The sequence below is a fragment of the Chelonus insularis genome, unplaced genomic scaffold, assembly GCF_013357705.1.
Source record: "Chelonus insularis isolate UGA/USDA-ARS -01 unplaced genomic scaffold, ASM1335770v1 contig_61_pilon, whole genome shotgun sequence".
Classification (NCBI taxonomy): domain Eukaryota; kingdom Metazoa; phylum Arthropoda; class Insecta; order Hymenoptera; family Braconidae; genus Chelonus; species Chelonus insularis.
Window position 1 is genome coordinate 313462 of NW_023276669.1, and position 12904 is coordinate 326365.

Genomic DNA, 12904 nt, shown 5'->3' on the forward strand with positions numbered 1-12904 from the left:
TTAATTGTGTATCGAAAATTATTCCGTAATGTTGAATATTTATCGAGATATTTACGCGCGAACTTTATAGTATAGAGTAGCGTGTTACTCGGCACTGTAAATATGAGCCGCGAGAGGTCGCTAGTTTGACGAGAGACAATAGATGGATAAGGGGCAGAATGTGCAGGTGACGTGGCGCCGAGTATCTACCGCTACTCTAGATAAAATCTTTTCCTAATGCATTGGAATAAAGATATAATTTGTGAATTGCATTTCACTTGTCATATGTTACAAATGGCAATTATTTTTTTTCTGCCTTAAAATACTTGCTAGAATGCAAACTCAATTAATATTTCAATTATTTCAAATTTTAACTTAAATAGATTAGGCGAAAGTCATGTTCTCATGTTTTAGAATAGCGTAGTCGGCTGCGTACTGAATTGTGGATCTGAGAATGCCAGAATCGAATCTTAATATAAACAGGATTTCTTTGGACAAAATTGCTAATAAATTTCATTTTAGGTGCATATTTAGGATTGTTCAATAGGATTCCACTGATTTCAAAAGGAAAATAATTTTTAAAAAGTTTTTACAGGATATTTCCTATGTATTTTTCCTATTAAAACTTTATATTATAAGAGGACAGTTCAAGCAGGACATTGATGTTATTTCATTTATTGATGCTATGTTAAACTGAGTTACCGACTGCGACATAACATATGCATAAAATAGGAGTCGTTATTGTTGTGACGTTTTCTTCGAAGTAATACTTTTAGGTGACAAAGGCATAACATAGCCATAACAATTGTGACATTATATTATACTTACATTGCCATTCAACTAGTACGGAACATAGGAGCGCCAAATAGAAACATAATATAAAACTCAAAATTTATATAATTGTTCTATCGCCCATGAGTCAAAAAAGTTAACGTAGTTCCGTAACATGTTACTTTGTTTTTATATCACATTTACATTCTGTGTTCACTGGGCTAGAATTTTTTTGGCACGCATTAAAGCTTTCGATACAACGGAATCTTTGCAATAGTTTATAACTGAATTTAATAAAAATTTGAAGTACGTTCGTTAGAAAAGTCAATTGCATAGAAGTTTTGAAAAATTTAATTCATCAATGTCAATATCATGGAACATAATAAAATAAATAAATTCTTCATGTTGCATTTTTTTCACAATAATATAAATCATTCTAAGAACAAGAGATAATCAAGACAAACTTTATTTTGTAAACTTATATAAATTAGCTTATTGATTAACATATATAATTATTAATAAAGACAAAATATAGACAAAACATTAATGATTAAAAATCTTTATAAAAATGGATATCATGTTTTCATCCAAAATTGCATGTCATTGATGAATGATTGAGATATATAAGTAATAATCCATCATCGTCTTCACCTTTATATCTCGTATTCCTATCAAAATTGCAGAAAAAAGAGATTTGGCCCAATTTCAGTATGTCAAACGATTAGTCTTGAAATCTGATGAAGGTTTTTTTCGTCGATTACATTTTATTCCGTCAATTGAAGGATGTGCAGAAAACGTTAATTGACGTTCAAATTATTGATCGAAAAAAAATCGAAATCTATAATTGTCTTGGCATTTAACAAAATTTCAACCATTTTTGTGCATTAAAGTGCAGTACCATTTGAAGGGACAAATAAATAAATATAACAGTAAAATAGAGGTAAAAAACAAACAAAAAAATTTATTACTTGCGAAAATTTGTCCCTTTTCAATTATTGTATCCAAAGACATACAACTGTATTACACATTCTTAAGTAAGAAAGCGAATGAGTCAACTCACTATCAAACTATCTATTCTTTATTACATCTATCAGTATGATAACATATCTTTGCGAAAAAAAATAGAAAAATAAATATTTATGTTCAGTAGAATCTTTGTGGAAATTTCATGATGAACTTCATAATAAAAATTTCAATGAGTATGTAATAAAAAATATCATTTCTGTAAAAATGATCCTCTTAATAGAAGATATTTAGTAAAAGAACTGAAAATTATTATCTGGTTCCTAAACATTATGAATTTACTCAGATTTTGATTTTCAAACATTAGACCTAAGATCGATGATACATTTACATGGTATGTTTATTTCTAAAGTGTACCATCTCAATGTTAGTCTATATACTTGATTGATAAATGACGATCAATAGCGGCTTGAATTCACAATTTTATACCTGTAATCAATTGATAACATTAGACATTGTAGATAATAAATCCTCAGTTTTCCGTCAAAAGTTATATTAATTACATCGATACATAAATAACACTAGTTGTGTCAATTTTCCAAAAGTTGATTGATGAGGTCAAATGGATCACATCAAAATTTGTGATATTTTGTTCGTATTACTTGCTTTTAAACTAGTTTTTATAAAGGCTTCATGGAGTACTCCTCCATTCGAAGAACCAGAAAATCATGTTGAAGCTGATGTGAAAATGCGTTATTATTCAAACACCAAACTCACTATCATTGAATTCAACGAAGAAGTGAATCATTCTTTTTGCATTGCAAAAATAATTAATTTCGCAGGTAAGTACTTGAAATAAAAGCGTTTAAATTATTATAATTTTCTAATTATATGAAAAAAAATTACATAATGAAAATTTATAGATAGTGATAGCCCTCAAATCGGCAGATTCGATTACGGCAATAATGAGTTACTTGGGGCAAGTATCGAGAATGAAAATGGAGTTTGGAAAATTTATGTTACAAATAAACAGGATTATGAGTATCCCCTAATGCAAAAATATGCATTCATTGTTACCAGTGGCAGTTCAAGTTACAATATTGACATTCATGTTAGGAATATTGATGACAATGCACCTATTATTCGATCAGATCAACAAAGTTGTGAAATACAAGTACGTTATGTATTCTAATTAATAATTTCAGCTTTAGAAAATTTTTAGACCAAATTAAAAATTAGTTCAACTCTTACGATATAATGTAAAAAAAAAGATTGTAAGAACCCGTACCCGACTGTAGGTAATGCTAGAAAAAAAATATAATTATTCTTTCATTAAGTTATTGTTTGACAAATTAAGGTAGAATTTAATTTTTTGATATCGAATGTATCGGTATTTTTGCATAATAAAGGCCGCACAATTACACATTTTGCTAATTTACGATTTATAAATTATTATAGCAATCCGATTTCCATATAGTGTAGACTTGAACATGTCTTTACTTTTTAAGATTTTTAGAATAATACTTACCTACCAAAACCGACTTCACCAGATGTCGGTAAAATTTGCGCCAAGTCCACGTTCTAAGTGACTCTGATATAACAACATTCATATGTGATATACTATTGGAATGTTTGGATACCAAAAATAATTGAAATCACATGGAATGCCAAGTCATTTATTAAATGGAATAGACTCTTTTTGGTTCCAATTGATAATGAAACACTAAAGACTTTTCAAAAATCATTTTCATTTTATTTACAAAAATATTCTTCGAATAAAATTTTAAGAATTAACAGCGATCTTTGGAGTGATTTGAATTAACCGAAAAAAATATTTATTTGTAAAAAAATTGATGGCCTTGCCCAATTTTGATAACGTTCTATTTTTAAAATACTTCATGAGCATTTATGATTTAAAAAAATTTTCAAATATTTCAGTGAAAAAGTATACGGTTATCATATTTTATATTTTATTCCCGGAATTTTTGGAGGATTTCAGTTATTTTTGTAGATTAAATCAAGTAAAACGCCAAGTTAGCCGCGTCTTTTTTTCATGATCTTTTCGAACTAGTAACGTACTATTGACTTATGAAATTTAGGTTAATTTTGAATTACAAAAAAAAATTATCTTCAAAATAAAAAAACTATGGAACTTGGCCCAATTTTGCTTTAAAGTCTGCCCAATCCAGTTTCAAATGTCCTTATGTACGAAGAACTGTAATATATTGGCTGTAGGCTCTAACGTAAAAGTAAGTGACAAAAGACACATTCAGTAAGAGATAACACATGATAGAACGCTCGATGAAGAAGAGTGAAAAAGTAAGCGAAAAAATCTTGAATAGCAGAAATATCGCTGTTAGGGGCGTGGCTTATTTATAACTCCGTCAATAATTAACGAAAAATGCCTCGGTGCTCATGGGGAAAAGAGCGCACTAGTAAGAAACAGAGAAAGAGAGGGAAAGAAGGTGAATGTGCACTTGGCGCCGAGTATCTACTGCTACTCTAGACCTATGTACGATTACCAACTTAAAAAATTCGGAAATATAAATTTCTGGCTACGGATAACATATAATATGGCAGATAGAATATTTTTCTCATATGTAGTCTATTGATGTAGAGTTGCTAACTCAAGAAATCTGAGAATCTTGACTTTTGTCGAATATTTTTTAGAAAAGTTTAGACTTTCAATCTTAACAGATGAATATCTTTTCAATAAATAGATTGAAAATTATGATTAATGCTGCAAATAAAAGCTCATAGATGATTTGTATGGCAAATCTATTGATGAATTATGCGTATGTGCTGTACATTAAAAGTTAATAGAAAAAATAGAATTGAGAGGAAAGGGGGAGGGTAAAATTTCTTGTATAGAGTGTCTGCTGTTGCGCGCTGTCATAAGGGAGTGCGAGAGAGAGAGAGAGAGAGAGATAATGTAAAAAATAGTGAGAAACAGAAAGTGGGACGTGGACTTGGCGCGAGTGATGAGCAGATCACTCTTGATTAACTTCCTTTTAGGGAATATTTTTAAGTCAAACAATAACATTTCCATTCGTGAATTGTGTCGATACTGACTAGACATTATTGTTTACAACCAAATATGACTATCAACAACTACGCATTGTTTATAACAATATGAATTTGTTATAAACAATTAAAAACTGTATTTATTGATTAAGCAATGTGTATATCACATGGATTCGGATGCTTTCAACATACATTGATTATAATTATTTAAATTTGTTATAAAGAATTACTAATGGGGAGCCCGTCGTGATAGTACAGATAGAGTGTGCTCAGAACTATTTTTTTTGAAAGCTGTATGTGTGACACATACGATCATTCTCAATTGTTATCATCAATTTGTTTATAAGAATTGACGGCAACAATTTTTAGTTATATTTTTCCGTATTTTATTAGTTTTTCAGCATTGAAGATCATCATTCATATTTAATAAACATATATGTAAATATATTTACACAATAGATAGATATAATAGTCATTGATTAATTCAATTTAGTTTTATCCATTTTAAAAACAGAAACGTAAGAAAGGAATTTTTTCTGTGCATCACTGAAAACTGTGGTGAAAAACAAACTTGAGTGTTTGATAATTTTAAGAACAGGACTGGATGAAGGTTTTTGAGGACCAATTTTTAATTACAAGCTCATTTTTCTCGGAGTGTTATAAGTGCAAGACATTGCCTTCGCAGCGGTACCAATATAGAAATAAATAGTTTTTACGAAAAACCAACATAATTTTGTTCCAAAAATTTCCTGCTATGACACGGGGAAAATTGTAAAGCTTGTAACGCTTTTTGTAGCAGGTAAAAATGATAAACTTAATTTTACTTCAAATATTATGAATTGCAATCATCTTTAAAAGATCATTGATATTATGGTAAAGTTATAAAACTTTTACAAACAACTGAAAAAAATTTTGGAGCTTATCATTTGAATAGATTGAAATGAAACTTCACGGTGAAGAAATTTTTTTTGCCTCATATTCAGTTCTAAAAATTGATTGTTGACGAGTAGATTTTGACTATTGGAAGATGGACATCACTCGGCGTTGAGTAAAAACTGTGTTACGATAAATGAATTAAATCGTTGTTCTTATTCTTTTTTTATTTAAAGATTCCTGTATACAAAAGGGTATTAGGATAGCTAAGCAGGTTAAAGCGTAGGTTTAAGTCATATACGTGCGAGTAGTTGTAAGTTCGAATCTCCGAGTAGAAAAAAGTTGTTAGGACAAAAAAATCGAATTTAAATTTGAAATGTATCAAATGATAATAGATCAAATATAATTCTGATGAAATAAAGCCATATAAATAATTAAAAATAACTTCTCGTTCAATTGTTATGAAAAATTCATGTAATTATAATATTATTAGCAAATTGCGGCCCTCCCCTCTGAATACAACATATTACATTCGATGAATATTGTGACAATAAATAATTCATCAATAACAATTGAAAATTTTTATATTGCGATTTTTCTCATTGTCGTTAATGTTATTTCAAAAATTGCAAAGACATATATCTCGTAGTTTTTTATGCTCTTCCGATTGAAATTAGTCCTTAAAAAAAAAAATTCATAGTTTTTGAGCTATAGATTCTTAACTCCCCAGTGGGAAGTTATAGTAATGGGTCCGATTTTGTGAATCCCGAATTTTGACATATATCCACGTTTTAAGGTCCCTAAAGTCGAATACGACCGTTTTCCGGTAGACGTCTGTGTGAATGTATGTACGTATGTACGTATGTACGTAACAAAAAATCATATCAATGTGGGACCAATTGCATTTGACACGTAATTGCGCAACTTAGAACGAATTAGGTTTTTAGCAAAATCCGTCTAATAGTTTCTTATGCAGGATCTCAAAACTGGAAAAAATGGTAAACTACCTGAATTTTGAAAGTACTAAATTATATCATTTTTTAGACAAAATTACGAGATCTTTTGGAAAATATGAATATTCTATGTTTGTAAAAATTGTATCACAATATGATGACAATATTTCATCGACAAAAAAATCTTTCAAAAACAGAATCAGCAATGAAAGAATTTTAAACTCGTGTCAGGATTGAGAAAACAGCATTAAAGACTCTAAAATAGTCAATAATAATTGTTAATAATATGGAATTGTGTCCATAACAATTAAACATTGTTACTAACAAATGATTATTGATTATGGTAATATTTAAAGAAAAAGTTTCAAATTGTTATAAACAATAAAAATAGGGATCCATCCTATATATTTAAACTCTTCCAACGCATAATTTTTTTTATTACTAAAAAAAGTTACTAACTGTATGGCATTAATAAAAACATATTTTTTTTGTTTATAACAATGAAATTTGTTATAAATAATAAAAAAAGGATATATGAGATATGTTTGAATTTGTCCAACAAGTAATTTTTTTTTTACTAAAAAAAAGTTACCAACCGTATGATACTAATGGAAACTCCCTATTTCTGGTCATAACAATTAAATCTGTTATGAATATTAGAAAACGGGTTGTGTGCGAGGTATTGGTGTTCATCTTGCACAAATTTTCTGTTATTACTAAAGCAAATGTACTATGTATCGTGATTAACAACGATTTTTTTTCTACAACATTTCAATTGTTGTAAAGGAACAGAAATTTAATCTCATGATAAATTCTGAATTTCCATTGGGAAGTTGGTTGTGTGGACCTTGCGGATCGCACCCAGATCACTGCAGAGCACTGATGTTTTGTTATATTCAATAAAAAAAATGTATATCCGTAAGTTTTATAAATATGTAAATAAAGGTATTTTTCATCATTTTTTATGCTATTTAGGTAACAGGGAAATCGTTCGAAAAATGATAATTTTCAGGGATGCACTACAAAAAGGGAGCCTTAGGGTACCAAGAAATTTACCAATTCTTCAATAATCTGTTCCGAGCAAGACAGAGCAGAGAATATATCTATCTATCTCCGTCTTATTTTTTAGAGAAGACTGCGAGTTTGAACAGTTGACGAGCAAGCACATTCCCCACCCTCTGTTACCAAGCCTGAAGCTTATGATATCTAAACGTAAACAAAGCAAATGAAAATATGCTGGCTCTGTGGTCAGAAGGTTCGACATTTATTTTACCGAACGGTGTTCGATTCCAATTGCGGCAAAAATTTTTTTTTTATTTAAATTGCAATTTTATTATGCCAAAAATGAGTTTTAAATTTCAATTTTTATGTAACATTATTTTTCAATTAACCGCTGACAAAATGCAATAATTGGTTTTTTATACGAGTTCAAAATCAATTCCTATAGTCTTTTAGAGACAACATTTTCTGAAAAAGAGTATTAATAGTAACTCTTTCCTCACCCTCAGCTTATTTTCAGAAAAACAAGTTTTTGTTCGTAATTAATTGGAAGAATATTTTAATAAAATATATAAATATATAAAGTTACTTAAACAAAAAAAGAAATTTGCCATGACTAGGATCGAATCCTGCCTGGCAAAATAGAAGTCCAACACTCTGACCACAGAGCTATCAGGATAAAAATTTCTTTATTTAGTGCCGGAACTCTCCGTAAATTGTTTAAATTGCTGCTAAATATTTTTTAATAATTTAAAAAAAAAAACTACATTTATATAACTGTATTAAAGAAGGGTTTATGGCCCTGTTCAAATATCGTCCATTAATTAAAAGAATTATAAAAAAAAAACTTGAATTCTTATTAAGAATCAATTTTGGCTTATTAGAATTATAATTACATTCAATTTCACTTAAAAAAAGGAAAAAATTGGCCGAGATCGGAATTGAACCCTGCTTGGCAAAATAAAAGTCTGGTACTTTAAGGCTGGGCTAAACCTAAGAAATGTTCCGAAATTGACTTTGCGCTCTTGCGTTGGGCGGCACAAGGCCGAAGCTCGATTGTGATTGAAATTGAGTAGGTAACAGGGAAATTTCTCGAAAAATGATAATTTTCAGGAATGCACTAAAAAAGGGGCGCCTCAGGGCACCAAAAAATTTACAAATTCTTCAATAATCTGTTTTAAGCAAGACAGAGCATAAAGTATATTCATCCATCTCCGTCTTATTCATCAGAGAGAAGACTGCGAGTTTTGGCGCTTCACCGACAAGCTCTATCCCCTCCCTTTGTACTCAAGCAAGTAGCTTATAACTTATAAATCTAAACACTTGTAGAGTTAATGTATTAGCTCTGCAGCCAGAGCGCTAAATTTTCAATTTGCCGAGCCAGGTTCAAACCCAGTCATAGCTAATGTTTTTTTCTCTTCTTTTTTTGTTAAAATTGCATATAATTACAATTTTAGGATACCAAAATTAATTTTAAACATCAATTTCAATTCTTTTCATAATTATTTTTCTAATCAATGACGAAAAAATAATAAAAAAATCGAACAGTGTAAAAAAACTTATCTTTATAACTTTATATCTTTATGTATAGCTACATTAGTTGAAAGATTATTTTTTAAACAATTCGTAATGATAAACATCAAAAAACAATCAAAACAATCCACAATGAGTTCCGGCGCTTCGCCGGCAAGCTCTATTCTCACTCTCCGTACCCAAGCCGACAGCTTATAACTAATAAACATAGAAGGTCAAACAAATGTATGCTAGCTCTGTGGTCAGAGCACCAGACTTTTATTTTGCCAATAAGGGTTTGATCCCTGCCACGGCCAATTTTTTTTTTTTACATTCGTTAAAATTACATATAATTATCATAATTACCTATTCATATTAGTTTAAAATTAATTTCTAAATTATTCCAAAAACGACATGTATAGTTACTACGAATTCTCTTTATTAAAAAATGTAGACTCTATAAAACTTTAGAAAACAGTTTTAATCCAACATAAATAGGTCATTATTGTAATTATGTGTAATTTTAACAACGAAAAAAAGTTGGCTGTGACGGAGATCGAACCCTGTTCGGCAAAATAAAAGTCGCGTGCTCTGACTACAGAGCTAACATGTTCATTTGTCATTTACATGTTTATAAGTCATAAGCTGCAGGCTTGGGTACGGAGGGTGGGAAACGAGCTTGCCAGCGAAGCGCCGGAATTCGCCGCGGATTGTTTCAACTGTTTTTTGTTATTTATTATTTTTGTTTGTTGGAAAAAAACTCTACAACTAATGTAACTATATAAATATAAATTTTTCTGCACTACTTTAATTCTTTATTACTCTTCCGTCATTGATTAGAAAAATAATTATAGAAAAAATTAAAATTGATATTAAAAATTAATTTTGGCATCCGAAAATTGCAATTACATGCAATTTTAACAAAAAAAAATTTTTTTAAAATCTTTCCGTAACTGGGTTTGAACCCTGCTCGGCAAAATAAAAAACTGGCGCTCTGACCACGGAACTAGCACACCTTCATACAAATATTTTGTGTTTCTTATTTTAAGTTGTTTGCTTGGGTATGGAGTATGGGTATCCAGCTTTCCGGCGATGTGCCGGAACTCGTTACAAATTGTTGTAAGTGCTCTTCATGTTTTATAATTATTAAAAAAAACTGCTGCCTCTTTTGTAGCGACATAAAAACAAGTTTTTTCAAACTTTTTAATAACTTTTTTTACTCTTCCACTATAAATTGGAAGAATAATTAATAAAAAAAATTACTATCTAGAACTAATTTTGTTATGCTAAAATAACGCTTGTATATCATTAAAAAAAAGAAAAAAAAATTGGCTGCAGCTGGGTTTGAACTCGGCTCGGTAAATTAAATCTAGTGCTCTGTCTGCAGAGCTAATATATGAACTCTTCTATTTTTTATATTTATAAGTTATAAGCTACTCGCTTAGGTTCGAAGGGAGGGGATAGAGCTTGCCGGCGAAGTGTCAGAACTCGCTACCGATTGTCGTATGCCTCTCTCTTTCTACGAACATGAGCCTTTCTTACTTCAACTCATACTTTTTTATGTGCAACACATGCGCAGAAAGATGGAATGAGTAAGACTGCGACAGAAGATATAACGCTCTTTGTCACTTGTCTTAGGGCCCTGAGTAATTTTTATATGCACTGTCGTAAAAATCAATAATCATTCCATGCCTTTTAGAGACCATTGCTACGCCACCTGTCGAGAATGGAAAAAATACGATTTTGTTATCATCGCCTGGAATTTTTCTCGCGAAACTGTTTTTTTTTATTTTTTCGTTATAAAATATTTTTTCAAATATTCCGAACAATAGTATGTACATCGGTAAACAACAATTTACAGTATAGGTACAGTGGTTATTGTGAAATAAATCATTTTCTCGTTGACGGCTGATGACAGCAGTATCCGCCATGACACCTCAAAAATCTAGTGAAATATGAGTGCATACTTTATCTTCATTTTTAATCATGATGAAATAATTAATGTTATTATATTGGTGTTTTCCGATGTGAAGAATAAAATAAGCTTTTGATTGAGTCCTAAATTAACTAAATTCATCCATTTTCGACGCCGTCATTTGTAGAGAAAAATTTGCTAGGAACTTTCTAGGAGGAAATCTATCTACAGCCCAGCCTTAACCACAAAGCCAGCATATTTCCAATAAAAACTCCACGTTTATTCATGTTAAACTACATGCTTCGATCCGTAGACTCGAAATTGAGCTCGCTTGTTGACATTTATACTTAATAGAAATAATAATAATGGATGAATATATGTATTTTACGTTATTTTCAGGTATTACATTAATTAATGTTCAATGAGTATCATCATATTCATTTTCATTACTGCAATAGTCATCAAAGTGTAGAGCATTGTAGTGTGACACACTACATATACATCACAACATGTATTGCACACACACATATACAAATTACTCGCCAAAATGCAGGGCACCATCAGTTCTGGATACGGATTGAGCATTTTTTCAATATAGATGACTGAGGTCATCTGCAAGCATAATGCTGTCACCTATCGGAATTTTTTCGAACTAATTTCCGGAAAAAATCATCTAGAATACAATATTTCTCATTATTTCCAAATTATTCAATTTTATACTATAAATTGATTTTGGGCGAAAAAAGTATTGTTATGTAATTTTGCTCTTTAAAGGTGCCAATATGTAAACCATATGCTTAACCTTAGAGACTTTAAGTTCCTCTTTTTAGTCCCAGCCTTTCGACCAATAGACAGGGATGAGGGGATCTTCGATAGAGAAAGTGAAAATGGGTGATTTATACAAAAACAATAACAAAATTTTATTGAATGAAAATTATTGAAAAATTATAACAACAATTTAAACGTTACCAACAGATGATTTCTTTTACTCTGGTCGAGATGAATTACAATTAATTGGTCCTTAGTCGATGTTCCAGTCAGCGCAATTATTCACTTTTTCTCGCGAATTGATTTAAATATCAATTTAAAAATAATTTGACGATCAAATAAACTTCATACAAGAATTTACAAACTTTGAAGTATTATCAATACAATACTCAAGACTTATGATTTCAAGAGATGTTCCACGACGATCTGATCTCGATCTTACTTTTTCGACAACTGACTGATGCATCAAACCTTACGTATTTATTTAGTCGAATGTGACATAATTAGAAGTCCCTTGCTTCAGGCGCGCACAAGTCCCTTCGCATGGTCTTTTCCCTTTTTGGAAAAGCTTAACGCTCTTCTTACGTCACGTACTCTTTTTTAGAGTTTTATTGCTTTTCGCCACGTGGGTTTTCCAAAAGCAATAAAATATCTAAAAAATGACTTCCTCAACTATTCTTCGAAATCCTTTCTATTTTAACGAAATCTTAGGAAAACTCAAAAAATAACTTGAATAATAATCGTTAACCTCAATCCTTAAGTTTATTGCTATTCATTTTTAGCTTTTCTTAAAATATATTTTTAATAATTATGTGAAATAATTAAAATACATTTAGACATTACACCCCCCGTGTTAGACGGAAGTGCGAGTGACAAAATTTGATCGAGTACGACGTTTTTCCTTTTTAAAATTAAACTTTTACAATAAGATTAGTAACACTCAATTCATACATGGTTAGTTATTTGAAATTACTTTCTAATTGTTGGTTGACAGTGATAAACTATTTTGTAACTGTTCTAAAACCCTTTTGAAAACCTTTTGGCAGCTCACTGGTGGCTCCTTTGTCATCCTTCTGCAAATTAATTGAAGTTGAGTAGGCCAATTTTGCGGAAAGTTATTGACTTGACAAATACTCGAGTTGTCATT

At 30.4% G+C, this 12904-nt stretch overlaps 1 protein-coding gene across 1 annotated transcript in view; it reads left to right on the plus strand.

The window, feature by feature from the left end:
* Positions 1-2009: 2009 nt before the first annotated feature.
* Positions 2010-12904, plus strand: part of LOC118070488 (cadherin-related family member 2-like) — a 37347-nt gene continuing 26452 nt past the window's right edge. The window contains exons 1-2 of the mRNA XM_035089109.1: positions 2010-2555; positions 2637-2887. Coding sequence (XP_034945000.1) covers positions 2336-2555; positions 2637-2887 — 471 coding nt within the window. The 5' untranslated portion in view covers positions 2010-2335. The remainder of the gene's footprint in view (positions 2556-2636; positions 2888-12904) is intronic.